A 22,037-nucleotide genomic window follows, 5' to 3' on the forward strand; every position below is an offset into this window, starting at 1 on the left:
GCAACATCAACGTCTTCTTTAGCAGCGGCTTCTTGCTCATACAGCACGAACTTTACAATTATATTGCAGCAACATTGCTGGCAATCTTACAAGATTGCAGCGATGTTGCTGCAATATAGCTGCAAGATCTGTGCTGTATAGATCCCTCTAGTATAAATATTACTTCTTTTATCTAATATTGTTATAGATTAGCAAGGGTCCTGATTGGGAACAGCAACGGGAAAAGGAAGAGAAACTGGTGGCGGACATAATCGACCGAGTGAAGCGGGAGTGCGAGGCACAAGGTGAAACGGTGACGAGGCGTGGCTATTCTAGGAGGACCACGGTCATGAATAGCTAAGGCCGAGCCGGCCGCGTCGGCGACTTTTTCGAGGGGCAACCATATCATCATCGGGCGAGGCCCTCCTCGTGATCCCGAAGAAAGAGGTCCGTTCGGTTCCTCCGGTTCCTGGGCGTTCCCTTCTTTCTTTCTTTCTACAAATATATAAATATCAATCATTATTTTCGAGTGAATGTAGAGAACGGCATAGTAGTTTCTTTAAATTCGAGGGAAAATTACGGGAAGGGAGATGGGGGCCGAAGGAGAATCGAACGTCTTCGGGTTTCGCGAAGAAGATACGTTCCTGATAATCGAACGAGTTATCGTTCGGGTGATGTAAAAATAAGAAGGGGCACGGCTGCGTATATTTTTTTCCCAACCAGCTGTGAGTGATGAACGTCAGCGACGATGTTTCTTCGATCGCTATGATCGTTGTGAATCCTTGTAAATAGAAAAACACTTTCTTTTATCACGTATCAGCGAGCTGCAAAGAACTCTCGATTATCGATTAAGCCAGAGTAAATTCAAACACTATCGCAGAATTTATCATGGATCAATTTCATTATTTCTATTATTTATCTTTTAAACAATTTTAAAACAATTTAATATTATTGATTACTAAAATTAATCTTATTAATCTTATTTTATGAAAAATAAATGGGATGAAATAGTATCAAAGAGTGCAATCAAAACGAAAGGATGAGACAAATCTTTGCGCGATCAAAGTTAGAAATAATTAAAATCCCACAATTAATTATGATTCAAGATGGTTAGGTTAGTTTCGACGTAAAAGTTTTAACGCAGTTTGAAGCTAAAACAACGCGATAAAAAGCGATATTAAAAAAATAACATATTTAAGACTAACGAAATATATATTTGATCGTAGATATCTAGCTTTCAGAAAATCTTTGAATGGAATTGTGATTTTTTTACCTTTATGTTTATACTTTTCACTTCTATTTATCTAAAATCGCGTAATCGAGAGTTCGCTGCGCGAGTGAAGAGAGCTTTACTCGAAAAAATATATAAGAGAGGAAGAGAAAGAAAAAGAGAGAAAATCCAGTGCCAAATGTATATCTTCCCAGGCGCACGGCGATCGTTTGCTCAACAAGTGCGACCATACAGTACCGATCTATTGTTTTTGCTAATTTTTAATGACGTGCTAAGTCCCGCCGATACTGCGTGTCCATGTAACGCCAAAGGTTACTACACCACACAAATTACGCAATATTTCTCTACCTAGAACGGAATATTGTTAATTATTTTTAATATTATATTAATTATAAATAAATCAATTAGTATAAGAAATGTCAACAGAAATTCATGAAGAACAAAAGTTAAAATTTGACAGAAATCAATTTTAAAATATCTCATAATTCTTTTTTATATCTTTTCATTCAATTTATTAAAAAAAAAAAAACATCTTTCTTTTTTATAAAATACATCCACGGTATATTTTGTACGTGACGCAATACGCAACATGTATTGTAATATACAAATAAATTGGAAAGAATCTTATCGACATACGGATACCGGGGACGTTTAATTATATTTACTCAATTACGCGCTCTTCCAGTTACGTCACAGATATACTGGGTGTATAAAATATTTCTGTGAAAACACGCAGAAGGTGCGGACATGCACGCTATTGCACTCGGATAATTAGATCGACACGATTATTAGTGTCGCTAGCGGAACAATAGATAGATAGATAGATAGATAGATAGATAGATAGATAGATAGATAGACGAATATCTGTACGTGCATTTAATGCGAAAGTAGACCTCCAAGGAAGATCTCTTTAAAAAAAAGTTGCGTAAACTTTTCTACCTTGATGATATTTCAAACCAAAACTTGATTAAAAAATTTTTCAAAACAGTAACTTTTATAATAATCAAAATATTCTATGATATTTAATAGAATCTCAAATGCTTGAAAATTTTTCATCTCGAATTAATTATTAAAACTTGATTCTCTCGCGGCGTGACATGGTGGGTTGTATGACGTCAGAGGCAAGAAATGACATGTAAAAAGTTTCTTGCGTCGTATAGTTTTGTCTTGTACTTTTCCCTTAAAAACATAATATTTTCGTATTCTTAAAAACTTGTAAAAAATACCAGAAAGTAAGATATCTGTCCAATAAATCACGTAAAAGTGTAAAATAAATCTTGAAATAATGATCACTGTTCAGCAACATCAGAAACAACTAGATCTAGTGATCTGGTATTTTCTGATAGCTAAGCACCATTATTTCAAAATTTATTTTACACTTTTACGTGATTTATTGGATAGATATCTTTTGGTACCTTTTTTACAAGTTTTAAGAATACGAAAATATTATGTTTTTAAGAAAAAAGTACAAGACAAAGCTATACGACGCAAGAAACCTTTTGCATATCATTTCTTGCCTCTGACGTCATAATTCAATATGGCTGCAGAGAGACAATCTAGCCTTAAAATGTCTTTTTTAATACATCAAATTATATATTTTAAGATTTTTAAATTTTAATTTCTGTTTTTATAAATTATTAATTCAACTTTTTAATTTTCATTTATCCATTTTTATTCATTTTCAATGCATTTGTTTTCATATCCTTGGACATAGGTGGACTTTCGTGATTGAGCGCATGTAACATACGAATAAGTATAATATAATGCGCACTGGTCGACCGGATGTGCGGCAGGCGCGTTATACTCGTGTATTAATCTCGCTGAAATATTCCAAGAAAGTCTGTCCATTTTTTCGAATATCTCGAAAGTATTTTAATCCTCATTATCTTGTCTTTTGCGGGCCAGAGAAATCGCGTTACACCGCGCAATATAATACATATATAGGAGGTCCCTCATAAATAAAAAATTCAGGACAGCATGTCCTGAAAAAAATCTCACACCTCTACACACGACTAGCTTAGATTTGGTGCTAATGGACAAGGTGAAAAAAATGCATACACACACACACACACACACACACACACACACATACACACACACACACACACACACACACACGCACACGCACGCACACACGCACGCAACACGATTCGGTACACACAAACACTTCCTACACACGAACGCGCGTTTCTTTGACGACGCGTGAAAACGCATCGATCATTCTGGAATTGTAATCTCGGCGATGATCTCTTTTGACTCTGTCCGCCGGGTATTACACGCAATCATGTACAGATGGATGCAGGTGTATATGAGAGAGTGCCCGCGTTGGTAACGCGCTGCATACCAATCCCGTGGCCCGTGTTCGTGCCGCGTTTTTCACGTTATACACGGCCGCGCGATTCTCTTCCGCAGGATCACGCGTCTGCGTTTGATGCTGAACAACACCGCCAAGCAATGGCCGCGACGTTAAATTCGTGCAGCGTGCACCAGCGGAAGATATTATCCTCCGAGCTCTGGAAACGGAATCCCGCCTCGTGCTTGCCTCCCTCTTGATTAATCTAAAAAAAAAAATCAATTTAATTTGAGAAGGAAATACATATACTTATATGACGAGGAACCAAATACTCCTGAACTATAATTGAAAACACAAGAACTTATTAAAGAGATTTTCACAGGAATTTCCTCTCTTAAGAGAGAAGATATCTTCTCTCTTAACCCTTGCATCTCTATAAATTATTATATAGACTTGAATTTATATAAGTGTTACTAAATTTTTCGACCGCAAATTATTATGTGATATGTTGAAGTACGCAGATTTCAGATCTCGTGAAGGAAGAACCTTGCATATATGAATTATGTGAAAAGCCCTTTCTAAAATCTTTGAAGGAATTTGAGATATTGTTCACAGTCGAAAAAAAAATGAACTTTTAATCATTACGATATTTCCTACGCACGCATTTTCGACAATGAGTGCGTCGTTCAGAAATATAACAAGTTAATATCTATAGCATAAATAAAATATTATTAATATTTTATACTATTTTAAGAACTGCATGCATACGCAGAGAATGTAGAAAATTTGCGTTCGATTCTTTCTGAAATTCAATATTGTGCCAATAATAATGTTTGCGGTCGCCTAGATTTACTATCACGCGAAGTTATTAATAGCAGTTTCCTAGGGAGAAAAAAAATTTAGAACTTCTTAGCTTGAAAACGGTGCTTCCCCACGAATAGCGTAATGATTCGCGCTCTTATCGATGACCCCGAGGCATCGATAGCATTTTGGTCTTTCCATAAGTGATATCAGTCGTCTTCCATGATATCGCGTTGTAAATATAGCGATTTCTATACATACTAAGGAACTGAATGCGTGACATCTACCCCCTTGTCGCCGTTCTTTTCTAAAAATAACGAATAAATTCCTTCCTTTAGTAAAAAAAACTTGAGAAAAGTAAACTTTTTAAGTAATTCCGATTTTCAAGATTAGGAATCTGATTTCAGATAGATTTCTTTCCGATTCCCTTTTGAATCAAAATAACGTTCTTCTTTCGTGAGATTTAATTAATTAATTAGGACGATTTATTGAGCAGGGAGGCGCGCAAGAGATCGGCAGTGCACTTCAATCTTCCATAATGACTCTTAAATGTTAAATAATACTAATCGTAAGGTGTAAGAAGGCTGAGCTCTTACAAGTTGAGTTCAACTTGATGAGAGCCGGGAGTACATTTGTGCGAGAAGATAAATTATTTATTTGTTTACGATAACGAAGCGTAATTCGCGACTCGGGCGGCTCGCGCGCGATTCTTCCTCAGCAATTGTATCAAATTGTACTATCAAACGAGACGCTCATTTTCAACACCCGCTATTATCTTATTGCAAAAATTACGAGATAGAAACTTTATTTTTTTTTTTTTTGGGATGGAATCTACGAAAAGAATAGTATTTTTCGTGTAAGATATTTGTTTGAAAGATTCCTAACATCTTTGGTATCGAATGAAATCTCATTATCTCAACATGTTATATTTGTTGTCACGAATTGTCACTAATAAAATATATTTCAGAATAATGAGAAAAATATTTTTGCGCTGAATATCAGCTAAAGTTTTTTCATCATCAAAATAAACAATCAAGTCTTCGAGAAACTCCTACAAGAAATAAAGGAAACATGGAGGCTCAGGTTGGTCGTTGCTCAAAGAAATAATTTTCAAGATGATCTTAAACTCTGATTAACTTAATCATCTTCAATCGATAGGATCACCTGAAGCAAAATTTCTATCTTTCTTTCCATATGTGGAAGATTCCATCTGCGTTAACGCGATAGCGAAAGTGTTGCTTCAATTGATAAGTTAATCGCTGATTAGGTTGATCAGGGCTCGATCAAAATCATCCCTGTGATCGATCTCTCGTTCAGATCTCGTATGGGATTTTGGAGAAATCTGGCGGGTCTTGAAAATACGCAGTTCGCGTAAATGACTGGCGTTGTATATAGCGCAAGCGTCCGTGCGCGAGCGTCCGTAAATGCGACCCGTCTAAAGATTCGTACGGTGCATGCGTGCGTACTTTAAGTGCAGAAGAATAAGAAAAAGGAAAAAAAGAAAAAAGTGAGGAAAGAGAACTGTAACAGTTGCGATCATATGCGCCGATCGTCGGCGAGGGCTAACGGAACGTATTGTGCATTATGTGTCGGAAAGGAAATAAAATCAAAATCGAGGCTCATCGAGTTTTCCGTCTGTTCTTCGTCCTTTTATCTATATTGATTCTCAAATTGTGGTTCTGTTGAGGAAAAAAGATAACGATGTTCCAGATAGCGTAGAGAAAAATAATTCGTTTTGAATCCTTTATGGAATGTATTCTTCTTCCGTTTCATATCTGATCTAAAAATGTTTGATAAGAGTTCCAAAGAGTTTCACTTTTATATTATCAATTCTGAGCTCTTTTTCAGATACAAATGGAAATCTTCTTATAGTTTATAATAATTCGCAATGAAATTGAAATAATTTTTAGATTAATACACCTAACAAATATATCTCTCAGAGAAATATCAAGTCTCTAAAATAATTATTGCAGAGAACTAAACGAAATTGTGCAAGATATTTTTTATTTACTTTTATCTCGGAAATCAATTTTATGGGCTTACCTTCAAGGGATCACTTTATCGTTATTTTATTAGAACATAATTCAAAAAACTCTTAATATAATGTCTTTTATTCTGTCCTGTATGATTTTTAAATTACAAGAAATAGAACTCCGTCGCATCCAACCATCGATGATGCCACATACTACTCGCGGATGAGCGATTCTTTTCGAATATATTATGAATAGAAAAAGGATTTCTCTCAGAGCAACTTTGATTTAACTCCACAAAAATCAAAATATATACTTCTATTCCTTTTTTTCTTTTAGAATTTTTAGAATAGAAATTTTAATGCCATCTATATTTGATTGTTTTTCTTTTAGATCCCAATTTGAGAACAGAGATGTGATTTATTTTTTTCTAATTTTCATGAAATAAATAAAAAAATAAAAATAAAAAATTAAATCATTAAAATAATCTATATTGTATATCTGTATTATTTTGTTAATTTAGACAAAATAGAAAATAAGAAAAAGCGAGACGATTCTTTATCATTTAATATATATATAATAAATGAGATCAAATTAGACAGAATGAATTAAAACATTTGTGTATTTTACTTCAACAATTTTGATTCGACTAATTCGATTAAGTCGATTGAAGTTTGATCGAGATTATCTTATAATTAACATTTCTCTGAATCTCTCCTTGTAAGTTTGGACATTGACGTATTGGTATTTTCTGAAAATAAAAGAAATAAGCTGGATTGTGGCTCCAAACAGGACATGGTCGTTATGAACTTAAAAAAGAATTCTTTTCCTAATTCAAAAAGGATTCCATAGAAATATACGTTTTGACTTTTGTAGAGTTAAGTTGAAGTTGGAAGGAGTCCTTTTTGTATTCGTAATAGGTTCGAAAAAAATTGCTCGCAAGTGATACTTAACATCATCGACAGATGGACGGAGAGTTCCATTTCTCCATTTCTCCATAACTAAAAGCCATATAGAATAGAATAGAATAAAAAGCACGCGGACGGCTTCTTCAATTCTTATATTCAAGATTATAAGCTCGAGTATAAGCTTAGGATGCTATATCCCCGATCATTTCATTGACTATGCGGGATCTTAAGGGATCGAAATCCGATTTAAGAAAATCTTCAAGAATTACTTTTTAGATTCTATCTGTGCTATCTGGGAAGAAAAGTCTCCTTAGCAAGAGCAGATCTTTATTAGCCAAGAAAAACGTATTTTAATATTAGTCTATATTAAAAAGTTTAAAATGCTTATTTTACTATTTTACAGTAAAAAGTTTTAAATATCTATTTTATTATTTTATAGTTGAAATTTTTCAGTGATATAACTCGATCTCGCGAATTTAAATCCAAATTTCGATTCCCACGATTAAAGCAATTTAGAGAGGAAAACGCGGATACGTCCTTTCGGATTCTCTCATAGACTGGCATGTGAACGCGACACGATAAATCTGAGAATGCCCCTACGAATTGAGCCTTCCTATTGGCTATCGGATGGCTCGATGAGGATTCTCCATAATTCTCTCTCTCTCTCGTCGCCGCTGTCACCAGGACATTCGTATGGCTACCATAACTGTTTACACCGCTACTTCGCGAGCGCGTCCATCCCCTTGATCATCATTATCATCATCATCATCATCACTATCATCGCCACTACCTTCATTCCCATCATCACTACTACCTTCTTCACCCGTTACCTTCACTCTCATTGTCGCGTGGGTATCGCAGAGTGTAAGTATCGCCCGTGACATGTCTCGCTCGTGAGTGTCCCAGAGGTGCGCGCTCGTCCTCGAGAGGAGGCCAGGACGAGAGATGTTGCGGACAGCGATGATCGGTGCATTTCTGTCCGGCGTGGTGATCGTCACCGCCGCTCTGCATTCCTCTACCGCCCTGAACGGCGGCAGTGGCGGCGGCAGCGGTGGCAGCGGTGATCCCCTTGCTCATCACGGCCGCTGCGAGCCCATCACCATCAATCTCTGCATGAACATCCCGTACAACGAGACGATCATGCCGAACCTGATGAATCATCAAAAGCAGGAGGACGCCGGCCAAGAGGTACACCAATACATGCCGCTTGTCAAGATGAAATGCAGTCCGGACCTGCGCTTCTTCCTGTGCACCGTCTATGCGCCCGTTTGCACCATCATCGAGAAGGCGATACCGCCGTGTCGGTCGCTCTGCGAGAGCGCGCGCTCCGGCTGCGAGGCTCTGATGAATAGCTTCGGTTTCTCATGGCCGGAGGCCCTGGACTGCGCCAAGATGCCAGAGAACGGCGGCACGGAGCTCTGCGTAGGTACCAACGAGACCACCACGCCCCAGGAACCGGTCACTCCCCTCTATCCCCCAGCTCGCATGCCGGCGGAGTTTCAACCAACCTGGAATGACGGGCTTAAACCATACGGCGGTAGTGGCAGTGGTTTTGCTTTGGGTGCCAGAGATTTTGGCTTTGTTTGTCCAGTCCAATTTAAAGTTCCTCATGGATTAGGATATTCACTGAAAGTGGGAGACAAAGTGGAGCCTGATTGTGGGGCGCCTTGCGACGGGATGTTTTTCACTGAGAGACAGAGAAAATTCTCAAGAGTATGGGTCGGCACATGGGCCTCTATCTGTGCCGCTTCATGCTTCTTCACGTTCCTCACATTTCTCATCGATACAGATAGATTTAGGTAAAGTTTTCTTTTTCTAAGATTGAATTATCACTTTTATAGAATATATCAAACGTTGAATAACAAATGTATATTTTGTAAGATCTATTATTAGATCTGTTATGTGATTAATAGTTTTATAATTATAAAAAAGGATAATAGTTTTATTAAATGGAATGTTAAATGTCAAATATTAAATCAATTTGTAGATGCGCAATTAATGTTGAATTATTGAAAATTATTGAATTATTGAAAATAAAACTAGAACTTAATAATTTATGATTTTTATCAAATGATATACTAATTTTACACGCACCAAAATCTCTCCAAGTTTAAACATTTATTTCTGGCACAGGTATCCCGAAAGGCCTATTATTTTCTTGTCTGTGTGTTACCTTATGGTGGCACTGGCTTATGTGATCGGTTGGGCAGCAGGCAACTCCATATCATGCAGGGAACCTTTCCCACCTCCTATGGGTATGCGGATACAGATGACCTCTACAATTACTCAGGGTACCAAACATGAATTGTGCACCGTACTCTTCATGATCCTTTACTTCTTTGGTATGGCATCAAGTATCTGGTGGGTTATCCTCACTCTCACATGGTTCCTCGCAGCTGGATTGAAGTGGGGGCATGAAGCAATTGAGACCAATTCGCAGTATTTTCATCTGGCTGCTTGGGCCGCGCCGGCCGTAAAGACCGTCACTATTTTGGCGATGGGAAAAGTGGAAGGTAAATAATTATGCAAATTAAATAATTACAGAAAATAATTATACAAAAAAATTATAAAACTTGGCACAAGGATGTAGACATAAATCATTTTGTTATATTTTCTTAAGCATACTACAAAATGAAAAATACTTTCATCATTTCAAATTTGTTTATTTTCAGAGTTAAGAGCAAAACTGAAAAAGTTTCTTATTTTTATATTGTTTATGTTACAAATTTTAAATCTAGAAATTACATTATTTTTTTATAATTTATAGGTGATATATTGTCCGGGGTTTGCTATGTCGGTCTTTGGAACGTGGAAGCTCTTCGAGGTTTTGTGCTGGCACCGTTGTGCGTCTATCTTTTGCTGGGTACCGTGTTCCTACTGGCCGGCTTTGTGTCGCTCTTCCGCATTCGGACAGTGATGAAACACGACGGCACCAAAACCGACAAGCTCGAGAAACTCATGATTCGCATCGGCATTTTTTCTGTGCTCTACATCGTACCTGCTCTGGTCGTGATCGCCTGTCTCTTTTACGAGCAGGCCTACTTCGATCAGTGGATGCTCACATGGAACATGGAGATGTGCTCGCGTCCAGGTCCGCAGTCACTCTATTCATTGCCATGTCCAGTAGGCGAGCGAACTCGCGATCTTGGTCACAGACCCGATTTCGAAATATTCATGATCAAGTATCTCATGGCTATGATCGTCGGCATTACCAGCAGTTTCTGGGTATGGTCCAGAAAAACGCTTACCAGTTGGCAACAATTCTTCCATCACATACGAGGTCATCGTACCGAGGCCTATGTTTAAGACAACTGCTTTACTCATGAAGGTTTATATACCTTTTTTTTTAATATCAGGAAATATCAAGAAACTTAAGGCTCGGTTGTCTCTTTGCAGTCATATTGAATTATGACGATAATTATCAGATCACTAGATCTAGTTGTTTCTAATAGCTGAGCAGTGACCATTATTTCAAGAATTATTTTACACTTTTACATGATTTATTGGACAGATATCTTACTTTCTGATATTTTTTACAAGTTTTAAGAATACGAAAATATCATGTTTTTAAGGGAAAAGTACGAGATAAAGCTATACGACGCTTTAAAAAACTTTTTACGTGTTATTTCTCTCCTCTGACGTCATACTACCCATATCGCACCGCGAGAGAACCGAGCCTTAAACAAAATAATTATCATAATTGCTGAAATTATTGAATTTAAGACATAAAAAAAACAAACTTTTTTTCAACATTTCATGATTTCGTTATGTTTTTTGAATTTCGTAAATCTATGATTTTCCGAACGATTGTAACTTACCCTTATATTGTTGTGCATGCATTGAAATTAAGGATTAATGATTGCAATTCATGAAAAGAATTTTTTTGAAGGAAAATGTCTCAGTTAAGTTTGCAGAGATAAATTTTGAACAGAGTTTACCATCAATTTCTGATGGTAAAACAACAAATTTCAGAGTTTGATCGGAAAGTATCTGGTGTTGTCATAAAAATGATAATGCAAAATCTATCTCTGCAGATTGGATTATCTGGGATTTGTATCAGCAGTAGAAACTGGATTTTCTACTGATATAACTTAATGTTATTGGCAGCAAAAATCAAGTAGGATCTGTTTAATTTGATAACAGATTGTCAGAGACTGAACAAAGTGTGTTAAGCATAATTGCAAAACTACCGCAGGCATTTGTCAGCAGAACATAAGTTGATGCTAACATGTTCTGATCAAATCTGCTGACAATCTGTTGACATATTGCTTATTGGAAATATCGTGACTTTTATAATTATGCTAAAAATGCATAAATTTACCACGTAAGATAATCGCATTATTAATATGGATTTTCGATCATTAATATGGATTTTCCGGACTTTTTAATATCACGTTCCAATCTTTGACATCAACTTCAAACCTTAACCAAAAAGCATCATTTTTTATTAAAATTAGAAAATAATTAAATTTTATAACAAAGATGTTAATTTATCGTTTGACAAAGTTTTTTTATTATACTTTTCGAAATATTTATATATTGTACATTTATTTCTTTTAGTTTTTGAAAAAGTAGTTTATAAGCAAATAGAGATCTGAATCAAAGTTGTAATGACGCTTCGCATTACATTTTTAGTTATGAATAATTAAAACCGTACATCATATTCGTCGCTGTGCCAAATAAGTTCTTTTATTTTTCATGTTTCTATGGATGATTTACAACTTTGTAAAGTATTTGTACTGAATGTTGATCAATTTGAAAGTATTATTAGATAATATTAATTTCCTTTTTTTCAATAGCGTAATCTCGACTCTTTTTATAAATGACTCAAGTCTCTAAGTTTAAGTTGAAAATGCTCAAATCTTCAGATAACTCAAGTGTTCAAAGTTTTTAAAGCAGCTATCGGTTCTAAGGATCCGATCTAAGGATTAAAAATTTTAATAGCAATTTTTTTGGATGTACTAACGCATATTGACATGCACTAAAAACTATCGTATAAACATAAATTATTATGTTGCTCTACCATAGAAAGCAGTTTAAATGTTTCGTTAGTCGAAGTGTTTGCGTTTTGCTTTTATATCTAAAGGTACATTCAGATTCCCCGTTTGAATGTCACTATGTGTCATTTTATCCTTGTTTTTCACTAAATATTAAACAAGGATAACCTGAACTTACTCTAAATAAAGTAAAATATAAGACAAACTATAATTTTACATCAGTACATATTAATGCGTCCAATCGAATTCGTTAATAGGATTAAAAATCTGAACATCTTAACAATCATGAATTATGTTTTATATCGCCGAATCTTCTCAGTTTGATATTAATAGAGAATTGGAAATCTATTACGCTTAATAGAGCATTGAGGGACATAAAAAAAATACTCAATTAATACTCAAATCAAGACTTTGATGGCTTCTATCAGCCTATGATTTTTTCTTTCTACATATTCATTAAGGATCCTTTTTCGCGACGAATTTATTGTTATTAACGTACAGACAGTAATGTCAAACGTCGAGGACATTTCAGCGGAGTCTCAACGAGATTAACTTGTAGATTAATTCGTAAGAAGTGTGCTACTTTAGGTTCACACCAATTGTATATATAATTATATACATTTTTTAATTCTATTCTATGTATTATAATATATTTTTAAAGACTTTTGTACATATATATATCGATCGTGTCATGCACGATCAAAACTTATGCGAACAAATTGCGAATTTGTTCAACTAAAATTGCCGAGCTTTTTTGCGTATGAAAATTATGTGCTGCGAATACGACACGCGTGATTATTATATATCGTGTCACGCGCGAGACATACGACTTCGTCATACATAAGATATTATAAAATTATGTAAATTTTATGATTACACTATATTCTTTATATAATAAACGAAAGGATATACGTGAAGCTGATTCATTTTACTTGCATGTAAATGTTTATTTACAGATAATTTCTTTACAAAATCGATAACACAGAAATATAAATATACAAACCTAGACCTCCCACATAATACGAATATAGTTACATTAACTTGAATTTGAGACTAATTTGAAGTTTTTAAATTGAAGTTACAAAAGAAGATAAACATCTTGTCTAATATATATGTATTAATTTATCTAATGTCAAAGTATCAAAACTCGATTTATTCAAATTATACAAAATACACAAATCGACATTATAATATGCTCTCATTTACAAAAAAATATCTTATTCGAAAAATATCACTATTTTTTTATACTTTCTTTCCACAGTACTACCGCTGTATTGTATTTCGTTTTTATTTTAATCATTTTCAAATGAAATACAATGATGAAATATTTTATAAAAGAAATGATTGTCTCCGATTTTTATGGAGATGTCGGCGGTAGTGATTTCGCTTTTGGCAACTTAAGAAAGCCCATCTTTCTCAAGCGTCTTACAATTATTGGAGTCACGGTTAATGATATTCCTATTCGAATGGGTGCGAGCAATTTGTGAACTGTGTACGCTATTATGAAATCCGTCGAGACTTTCATCAGGTTTTCTAATTGCTCGTTTTCGCCAATCCAGTTTTGTATAAACGGCGTTACATCGATCCCACTGAAATCAAGAATTCGACTTATTGAACAAAAAGAGGCGATGGATTCTTTCAGAATAGACAGTAAAATTATGTAAATAACAATTTAAAAATGTTTATTAATAATAATAATACAATAAAACTGAAATGTTTTCTTCTCTTTTCTCCCCTTATTTTATTTTGAAAGGTGTCATATTTTGAAAAATTAATACAAAAAATCTATGTTAAAAGCCAAACCATAAAAGCTGGTTATATATCCAAAGCTGAGTGCATCTCAAAATAATCAAATATTTTGGAAATGTAAAGAAAAAAGGTTTTTAAACAAATCCCGAAAAATGCATGACTGACCTAATAACCACCATGTAACAACCACCAAGACTTATCAGTGATATAGTAATATGAAAGGCGAGCAGAGTGCCTCCATAATCTCTCAACATTAGACGAAATCTGTCCCGTTGCGACATCGTCGCAGACACCGGCACCACCACCTGGTCCTTCTTGGGGATGTCAGTCGAGTAGCTCATTCTGATGGTATAGTATGGCTGGTATGTCGCTTGTAAAAGCGGACGCGTTATGAAGGCATTAGTTGTAGTACCTGAGCGACACATAATTGCCCAACATAAATTTTTAGTATCGGATGACCACAAAAGCTTGTCCATCTCTTGTTTACCTTGAGACTATTTACCAAAAATTTAAGAATCTGTTAATCCTCAAGGGTATAAAAATCTTCAACTTTTGATTGTTCAATATTGATTACGTTGACGCGATTATTAATATAGAAAGATAATGAAATCTCCTTGTGTGAATTTTTGTGAATATTAGATTGTCATAAAAGTATTATAAATTTTTAAAATATTAGTTTTTAAATCCTAGTAAATTATGTAAATTATTAGATTTTTATGCATTATCGTATGCAAAATATTTTGCTTCATGAAATTAAGTAAAATTATTATAATTATTATAATATATTGTATAAAATTATTATACAATTTAATTTGATCAATTAATTCATTTTCAATCAATTTTTTTATTAATATTAGTATTCAGTTAATTTGGAATATTCGTTATTGATTGAAACATCTTTCAACATTTAGATCCTCGAGACTAAATATTGCTCCATCTTCTAGTATTCAAAGTAGGAACATAAGAGAAATCGCAGAAAAGCGAAAAAGAAGAAAGCACCTCTACCCTCCAGAATCCATTCAAAGGTTCTCGTTCTTACACGACAACTTGCGATAATGGGAGCGCTGCATGTCCTCGGCGATGTACTTGCCGTCGCGAGACCACTGTCCACCGGGCATATTGAGATGCATGGATTTGCCATGTGAGGAGAAAGGCTTTGGCACGTTGCTCTGCATTGTGCCATTCAAGCTGACCGCGCCGAAACAATCATACGAGTCCACGTGGCCATCGTCGCGGATCTCAGGGAATCCGGAACACTTTGCCATGGATGCCGCAGTACCGCCGTTCTCGGCATACAAGGCAATGTCGCGTGCGCGTTCTGGCGTAAAGCGACCAGTCTCATTGGCGAAGATATCGCAGACGTTGCTCGGCAGAGTGAGAGTTGGCGGATCTGGATAGTAACGTACACTGGTCAAATGCAGTGGCTGTTGCTTCCAGTGAACTGCTGCTGGAGTTGCACATTGCATTTCTAGGAATGCTAAAATTTAAAAAATACTATAATTACTACATATATATTGTAATATTAGTAACTTATTATATAGATTTATTATTATTTTGTCTTATAAGAAACATAAATGTAAAAAAAATAAAGCATAATATTGTTTCGGTATGAAATCTGTTAATTTAAAGGATAAAGCTTATTAACAAATGAGTTTGTAAATAAATCTTATCCTTTAAATGATAAATAAGCTAGATTCATTTTTTCTTTAATTCAAATATTTTCAAAATATATCTTTCAAAGACAAAAGAAAGATAAAAGAAAAATAATAGAAGATAAAAGACGTTTTTGTTTATAAATATAATTATATGATAAATAAAAATCAATTAGTGAGAATATTAGCAAAGTTAATTATTTAGTAAAGTTGTTTGATTTGTAAGCAGATATAATGAAATTGAAATGAAGATATGAAACAATATACTTTTTTTTAAATTGTATTTATGTTAATATAAAGATTATTGCAAAAGTAAGAATGTCATAGCCATTTTACATTATTTTGTAAAGTATAAAGATAAGAGATAAATAAAAGTCATATAAATGATAAAATTCTAATAAAGCTATTAAAAGCTATTTAATTTATAAATATATAAATTTCTTAAAAATCACAAATTCCTTATAAATATGTACATACAGTGATAAAAAAATTGAATGTGAAATGCTACAATATAGATTGAATGAATAATATTATTGATATTATAAAAAAGAAATTTCCATTGTGGAGATAAATATGTTAGTATTAAAATTTTGTGGACTTGAAAGAAAGGATAAATTTGAAAAGAAGATAATTAATTTCAATTATATACAATTATTATGAATGCTGCGAAATAGTCTAAAATATATGAATTTTTAAAAAATTTCTAACTCTTTTTGAAATAATTGTAACAAATAATAAAACATAAAAAACTATTGCACTTTGTCATTTCCATCATTTTCGACGTTTACATCTCTAATCGCAAAAAACCTGCAGTACATTTCGATGAAATCTCTGTAATGTTACAGGTAATCCAAATAAAACAAGAAGCGAAATAATAGTGCATAATTGGAAATAATAATTTGTACCTGCGCGCGAGACACGAGTTAAAGTGTTCAGCATTTCTATACTGCCAATTCTCGATAATGCCATGGTTAAATACGCAAATGTTCAACCACACGAAGACAAACACCGCTAAACAGTGACGTAAACTGATGAGACGACAGAATAATTAGAGGTCAGACAATTTTTTATGTGTCACTACTGTCACTATCTCATTCTGACTCTTGAACAATATTGAAGATCAATCGTGATGTTGGTATAATAAATTTTTTCTATTCCTTTACTGTAAAAGTTTGTTCTTTATGGTTGAACTTTCTGCAATAAACAGCATTTACAATAAGAGCTGATTCCGAAAAGCGCAATGCACACATTTATCTATAATTCATGTCACGTATACTATAACAAAATGAGCACATATGCCTTTTAGTGTCGGTCCATAAGTGTCGGTTCACAATAGGTGATTTAAGTTTTAAGAAGTAAGAAATTGACCGATTATAATCGAATATGAAAAGAATAATCGATTATGATTGGTCAATTTCTTACGACTTAAAAATTAAATACTTATTGTGGACCGACACTAATAAGTGATTTAAGAAATAAGAAATTGACTAATTATAAAAAGAAAAAAAATATAAAAAGAATAATCGACTATGATTGGTCAATTTCTTACGGTTTAAAGATTAAATATTTATTGTGGATCGACTCTTAGTCTCGGTCCACAATAGGTATTTAATCTTTAAGCCGTAAGAAATTGACCTATCAACGCGTTGCCGTGTTGTCGCATGTCGTGTTGCACGTCTTGTGTACAGTCGGCCTTACGCCTTAAAGTCTCATTGTAGATACTGTTTTAAGTCTAATCTACAATGACATAACATAAGACTATAAGGCTGTAAGCTGGTTATAAGAATCTACTTAAATGAATTATTTTCATTTCTTATGCTTAACAATCGTCACAGTATAACTGTGCTGTATATTGTGAAATTTATTCTTGTATAAATCGATTATGATTGGCCAATTTCTTAAGTCTTACGTCTTAAAGTCTCATTGTAGACGCCGCTTTAGTGTCGGTCCACAATAAGTATTTAATCTTTGAGCCGTAAGAAATTGACTAATCATAGTCGAGTATTCTTTTCATATTCGATTATAATTGGTCAATTTCTTACTTCTTAAAGCTTAAATCACCTATTGTGGACCGACACTTATGAAGGCCACAATCTATTAACCTATGCTGTAACCGTAAAAAATTGACGAATTATAATCGATTATTCTTCTATAATTTGATCGTGATTGGTCAATTTTTACGGTTACGGCATAAATTAATAGATTAGTGTCAGTCCACAATAAGTATTTAATAGGTGATTTAAGCTTTAAGCCGTAAGAAATTGACTAATCATAGTCGAGTATTCTTTTCATATTCGATTATAATTGGTCAATTTCTTACTTCTTAAAGCTTAAATCACCTATTGTGGACCGACACTTACAACCTCCATAATCTAACCCTAAAGTCTCATTGTAGACACCGCTTTAAGTTTTATTGCTTAAGTTTTTTGTGTGCTGTGGCCCTTAAAAGAATGCTGGACTGTTTTACCGACTAAACATATAATTTCATATTTGTCTAATTTCTATGCTTTCTTTATTTTGAATAAAAAATTCTTTTCCAGAAGAAGATATCAAAATATAGCTATTAAATAATATAAAAAAACAAGAAAAATTTCCATTACAATTTTCTATTACTACCTAAGCCACTTATTCACTTGATATAAATAATATCAAATGTATATTCAAACAGAATATATTCACCCATTTATTCAATATATGAAAAAAATTTTAAGACCTCCAGAATATGAATTGGAAGCTTATAGGAAAAATTAATAGAAAAGTACTATCTGAGTGCTGGTAAATTATCATTTATGTAAAGTTAAGAAGTTAGAGTCGCAGCACATACTTTTGCATAACGCATACGTATAAGAAAATTAACTAATCAGAATCTTTTATTCCATTGTAAGGGTAGAAATGAAGGACTATGATTGGTTCATTTTCTTATTCATTATGCAGAAGTGTGTGGTACGGCCCTTAGATTCATACATTGAGCTCTACAGTATACTGAAGTGAGCCTTCAAGGAGATCTCACTTACTAAAAAAAGATAACATGCGAGTTGGAAATCGCTCTCTTTGTCAAGAGATTCCCGGATTGGTTAATGTTATTCTACTATCATAAGGTTAATCAATAAGTACACTGTAGAAAAGAGATAAAGATTCCAACTTTAGTATGCTCGTCCTTGGCTGCGTTCAGCAGAGAAAGCAGATCAGTGAGTGCTCAGTGATTTTTCAATACGATTGGTCCTTGCCTTTAAATCTTCGTTGAATGAAGTGTAGAAATCAATCATAATAAAGAATCACTGAACGCTCACTGATCTGCTTTCTCTGCTGAACGCAGCCCTTTCTTCACTGGAGCGCGATTTTTTATAGTTTAGTATAGAGATGGCTCACTCCACTATAGAACTCAATGAGTTCATATAGTGCAGAAAATATGTATGAGATATGTATGTATGATAATGTATATGTATGTATAATGTATCTATGGGTGTGGATGTGCATATGGTAAATGCTTTCGTCGGAGCGTTCATAAAAATGATATTTGAGAGTGTTATTTTTCATCTCATTGGTTAAAAGGAAAAAAAAACAAAAGAAAATTGCCGTGTCTCGTCTATATCCCTATTTAATTAAAAATTTATTCAAACGACGAAGAAGCGATGAAAAAATGTTAAAATTCGCTTTCAGAACAGCAAAAAATGTGCGACGTACATTCCGAAATTAATGTTACCCACGACATGTCAGGAAACATGCGAGAACAAAAAGTGAAATTGTATTTGAAACAAAAAGGAATTATGGCCATCGTTGATTCCTTGCTTGGCGAGCTTCTAGTGCGCCGACCTCACGATCCTTATGAATATTTAATACAACTCCTAGACAGACGCATTTTAATTCGTGACGGTCTCATCAAATCTCTTCCTCCTTTCTCCTCTCAGTATATAAATAACATTTAAATGTTCTCTTATACAGTTAACATGTATTTATGTAATTGCAATTCTTTAGGGATATAATAAAACAAGCGAAACAAAGTGATCTATCTGGGATATCGAAATTAAAAAAGAACCGAGGAAATTCTTAGTAGAACATTATTGACAATGTTTATGATTCAATTGATTGAGCAATTCAGCCTTTCAAGTACAATTAATAATAATGTAACAAATTAAATGAATAAAATATTACGGAATCAAGAATCTAGATGGAAAAAAGATTCAGGATTTTGAACAAAAAATTATGTAAAGATGTGTTTATGTTTTTATATCTTTAATTATTTAACTTAAAAAAAAGTTAGAAGAAAAATCCTAGGATTTTTCCTCCAAGATGTTTTCTTCTAGCTTCTTCATGATCCATAATACCTCCACTGGTTGTTAACACAACATACCTGAAACATAAAAAAAAACACAATACACAATCTTATTTTCTGAAATTTATACAAGTTTAGACATTAAAAAACATATCATATACAAATAAAAAAATCATCAATGTATGATCTTATAACTTTCTCTGATTTAAACAACAAAATATTTTATTAAATTTTGTTATTTATATAACTTATAATACTATTACATTCTAGTTATCAAAAATAATAAATAAAAAAATTATTTGCGAAGCAAATATATACACATATACATACATGAGCGTGCACAGATATGTGTATAAAAAATTTTTCAAAATATATCGTACATGTATAAACACTTACCCAAACTGTCGAGAAGGTAAGAGATTGTTGGTCCATTTCTCAATGTCATTAATAGGTACATCAAATCTAGGTGAAATAACACCGCATTTGTTTAACCTTCCAGTAAGGTTTACTACTACTTTTCCACTGCGATGATCATCCACAATTTCAAACTCTCCAATATAACCTATATACAACAAACACATGTATTTAAACTGTTATTTAATCTTCTGCCAATAATATGGGTCTTCTAAGGAGTTGCTGATTTTTTTTTCATTCTCTAATAAAAAAATTTTGTAAACATTTTGTGTTAATTTTAATATAAAAAATAATTAAGTATAATCACATTTCTGTAATGTTAAGAACTTATTATTAAAAGTTTCGTAAATATATTAGGATTTTATTAGATATTTATAAAATCTAATGCAAAATATACAAACAATAGAAAAGCATTGCTACTCAAAGATAGTTGTAGATGAAAAATACATATTGCCAACAGTCACATTCGGCATATACAACAAGTACACAACAGTTGAGCTTCATTTATCAACATAAATACCAAAATTTAGAAATTTAACAATAGAAATCAATGATAACTGACCACTACTGATCACTTATTTCACTGAATGCAATCAATGAAATATTAAATTAAAAAAATATAATTTTTTTCAATTGTTTTTTAAAAATTTTAAGATACATAATAATGCATTGTACACAAATATATTGTACAAATATATTGTACACAAATATATATATAAAAAGTGATGTTAAATGTAACGCGAATATTGGTTTCACTCACCATGCTTCATCATAACCGTCAAGAACTTGACAATCACTTTAGAACAGGGTCTCAACAATACCTGTCGCTTTCCACGCTTTTCAGCATTGTTGATAGACTTCAGAGCATCACTGAGAACGTTCATACGCACCATGGCTGGAAATTAAATATAATAAACATTACTGGATCGATATATATATACATTTATAGACTATTTCATCTCGATGTTTATTCAATATTCTATAAATCTTAAATTGTAAAAACTGTAAGCGTAATTGTTTATATTTCTTATTACACAAATGTTGAAAACTACATGTAACATAAATATAATACTATACATTATAAATTCACATACATTATTATATATATATATATATATATATATATATATATATATATATCTCTAGAGAATCATACTAAGAAATCTAACCTAACCTACATTTCATGGAAATCATAATAATAAATATAAACTTAATATAAACAAAGTTTAATAAAATCATGTAACTGTAAATATCATGTAACTGTAAATCGTGTTTTTGTATTCATGCATTTTTGCGATAGAAAACGACTGCAGCAGGAAGTGAGACAATAACAGTGATTTACTTTGCGCCACAATATCTCACAAATCCTTAATTCTGAATATTAAATATGCTTGCTGGGATACGCAAATGGATTTAATACGCCGCTCTTCATGCGGACGCGAATTCGATGGATCCTTTTGCCAAAGATTACCTGTGATTTGTAACTTATTTACCGAAACACCACACACGTTCGACCACACGTTACATGAAAAGGAAGCCGACCAGCGTTAGAGACAGATAGGATTTTTTGCGCATGTGCGCAACTTAATTCTGCATTGCTGCCACCTTGACAGAAAACAGAACTCGTGTCAGAAAAAGCACAAGGGTGCGTTCAGAAATAACACTTGAGTGCACTCAGGGGGTCAATAATGTAACTTTACGTGAAATTTTTCACTTTTCATTTTTCACTTTTTACTTTTCATTTTTTACACCTTGACATTTCACGTGAAA

General features: G+C 33.4%; 5 protein-coding genes across 8 annotated transcripts in view; 3 read left to right on the forward strand and 2 right to left on the reverse strand.

Moving 5' to 3' along the window:
* ttk (zinc finger and BTB domain-containing protein ttk) overlaps positions 1-5,926 on the forward strand; it is a 48,095-nt gene extending 42,169 nt beyond the window's left edge. The window contains exon 7 of the mRNA XM_089083464.1: positions 188-5,926. Within this exon, the coding sequence (XP_088939590.1) occupies positions 188-340 (153 nt within the window). The 3' untranslated portion in view covers positions 341-5,926. The remainder of the gene's footprint in view (positions 1-187) is intronic.
* A 1,756-nt stretch (positions 5,927-7,682) lies between these two features.
* On the forward strand, positions 7,683-13,096 carry fz (frizzled class receptor). The gene is made up of 3 exons (XM_011648071.3): positions 7,683-8,981; positions 9,316-9,695; positions 9,950-13,096. Exons 1-3 carry the CDS (start codon positions 8,128-8,130, stop codon positions 10,486-10,488), a joined length of 1,773 nt encoding a protein of 590 aa, XP_011646373.1. The 5' UTR covers positions 7,683-8,127; the 3' UTR covers positions 10,489-13,096.
* A 9-nt stretch (positions 13,097-13,105) lies between these two features.
* LOC105433000 (uncharacterized) lies at positions 13,106-16,816 on the reverse strand. Its single transcript, XM_011648058.3, has 4 exons — positions 16,486-16,816; positions 14,968-15,405; positions 14,094-14,340; positions 13,106-13,768 (listed from the first exon to the last, which is right to left on the reverse strand). Exons 1-4 carry the CDS (start codon positions 16,547-16,549, stop codon positions 13,537-13,539), a joined length of 981 nt encoding a protein of 326 aa, XP_011646360.2. The 5' UTR covers positions 16,550-16,816; the 3' UTR covers positions 13,106-13,536.
* Positions 16,817-18,057: 1,241 nt separating this feature from the next.
* On the forward strand, positions 18,058-19,874 carry LOC148934910 (uncharacterized). 2 transcript variants are annotated; one of them, XM_089083236.1, is made up of 3 exons: positions 18,600-18,768; positions 19,241-19,487; positions 19,556-19,874. In XM_089083236.1, the coding sequence occupies exons 1-3, from the start codon at positions 18,729-18,731 to the stop codon at positions 19,629-19,631; spliced, it is 363 nt and encodes a 120-aa protein (XP_088939362.1). In that variant the 5' UTR covers positions 18,600-18,728; the 3' UTR covers positions 19,632-19,874. The 2 variants fall into 2 exon arrangements, 1 of the variants encoding a protein (XP_088939362.1); XR_016140866.1 differs by having other exon boundaries at positions 18,058-18,678; positions 19,241-19,874.
* LOC105432991 (small ribosomal subunit protein uS8A) lies at positions 19,797-21,899 on the reverse strand. 3 transcript variants are annotated; one of them, XM_025219742.2, is made up of 4 exons: positions 21,739-21,899; positions 21,028-21,162; positions 20,250-20,415; positions 19,797-19,931 (listed from the first exon to the last, which is right to left on the reverse strand). In XM_025219742.2, the coding sequence occupies exons 2-4, from the start codon at positions 21,158-21,160 to the stop codon at positions 19,838-19,840; spliced, it is 393 nt and encodes a 130-aa protein (XP_025075527.1). In that variant the 5' UTR covers positions 21,161-21,162; positions 21,739-21,899; the 3' UTR covers positions 19,797-19,837. The 3 variants fall into 3 exon arrangements, with proteins under 3 accessions (XP_025075527.1, XP_088939361.1, XP_088939360.1); XM_089083235.1 differs by having other exon boundaries at positions 21,761-21,873; XM_089083234.1 differs by having other exon boundaries at positions 21,610-21,752.
* Between the last annotated feature and the right edge of the window lie 138 nt (positions 21,900-22,037).

This window comes from Pogonomyrmex barbatus, unplaced genomic scaffold, assembly GCF_055798465.1.
Source record: "Pogonomyrmex barbatus isolate J1 unplaced genomic scaffold, ASM5579846v1 scaffold7, whole genome shotgun sequence".
Classification (NCBI taxonomy): Eukaryota; Metazoa; Arthropoda; class Insecta; order Hymenoptera; family Formicidae; genus Pogonomyrmex; species Pogonomyrmex barbatus.

Excerpts from the sequence above, each read along its gene's own strand:
- fz (XM_011648071.3), top strand. The coding sequence starts at position 8,128 with ATGTTGCGGACAGCGATGATCGGTGCATTTCTGTCCGGCGTGGTGATC. Across the intron at positions 8,982-9,315 it reads ATCGATACAGATAGATTTAG|GTATCCCGAAAGGCCTATTA; the intron begins GTAAAGTTTTCT and ends TTTCTGGCACAG. Across the intron at positions 9,696-9,949 it reads GGCGATGGGAAAAGTGGAAG|GTGATATATTGTCCGGGGTT; the intron begins GTAAATAATTAT and ends TATAATTTATAG.
- LOC105433000 (XM_011648058.3), bottom strand. The coding sequence starts at position 16,549 with ATGGCATTATCGAGAATTGGCAGTATAGAAATGCTGAACACTTTAACT. Across the intron at positions 15,406-16,485 it reads AACTCGTGTCTCGCGCGCAG|CATTCCTAGAAATGCAATGT; the intron begins GTACAAATTATT and ends TTTAAATTTTAG. Across the intron at positions 14,341-14,967 it reads CCATTATCGCAAGTTGTCGT|GTACTACAACTAATGCCTTC; the intron begins GTAAGAACGAGA and ends TGTGTCGCTCAG.
- LOC148934910 (XM_089083236.1), top strand. The coding sequence starts at position 18,729 with ATGCTCGTCCTTGGCTGCGTTCAGCAGAGAAAGCAGATCA. Across the intron at positions 18,769-19,240 it reads TCAGCAGAGAAAGCAGATCA|AACAGCAAAAAATGTGCGAC; the intron begins GTGAGTGCTCAG and ends ATTCGCTTTCAG. Across the intron at positions 19,488-19,555 it reads CTTCCTCCTTTCTCCTCTCA|GGATATAATAAAACAAGCGA; the intron begins GTATATAAATAA and ends GCAATTCTTTAG.
- LOC105432991 (XM_025219742.2), bottom strand. The coding sequence starts at position 21,160 with ATGGTGCGTATGAACGTTCTCAGTGATGCTCTGAAGTCTATCAACAAT. Across the intron at positions 20,416-21,027 it reads GACGGTTATGATGAAGCATG|GTTATATTGGAGAGTTTGAA; the intron begins GTGAGTGAAACC and ends TGTTGTATATAG. Across the intron at positions 19,932-20,249 it reads TTACCTTCTCGACAGTTTGG|GTATGTTGTGTTAACAACCA; the intron begins GTAAGTGTTTAT and ends TTTATGTTTCAG.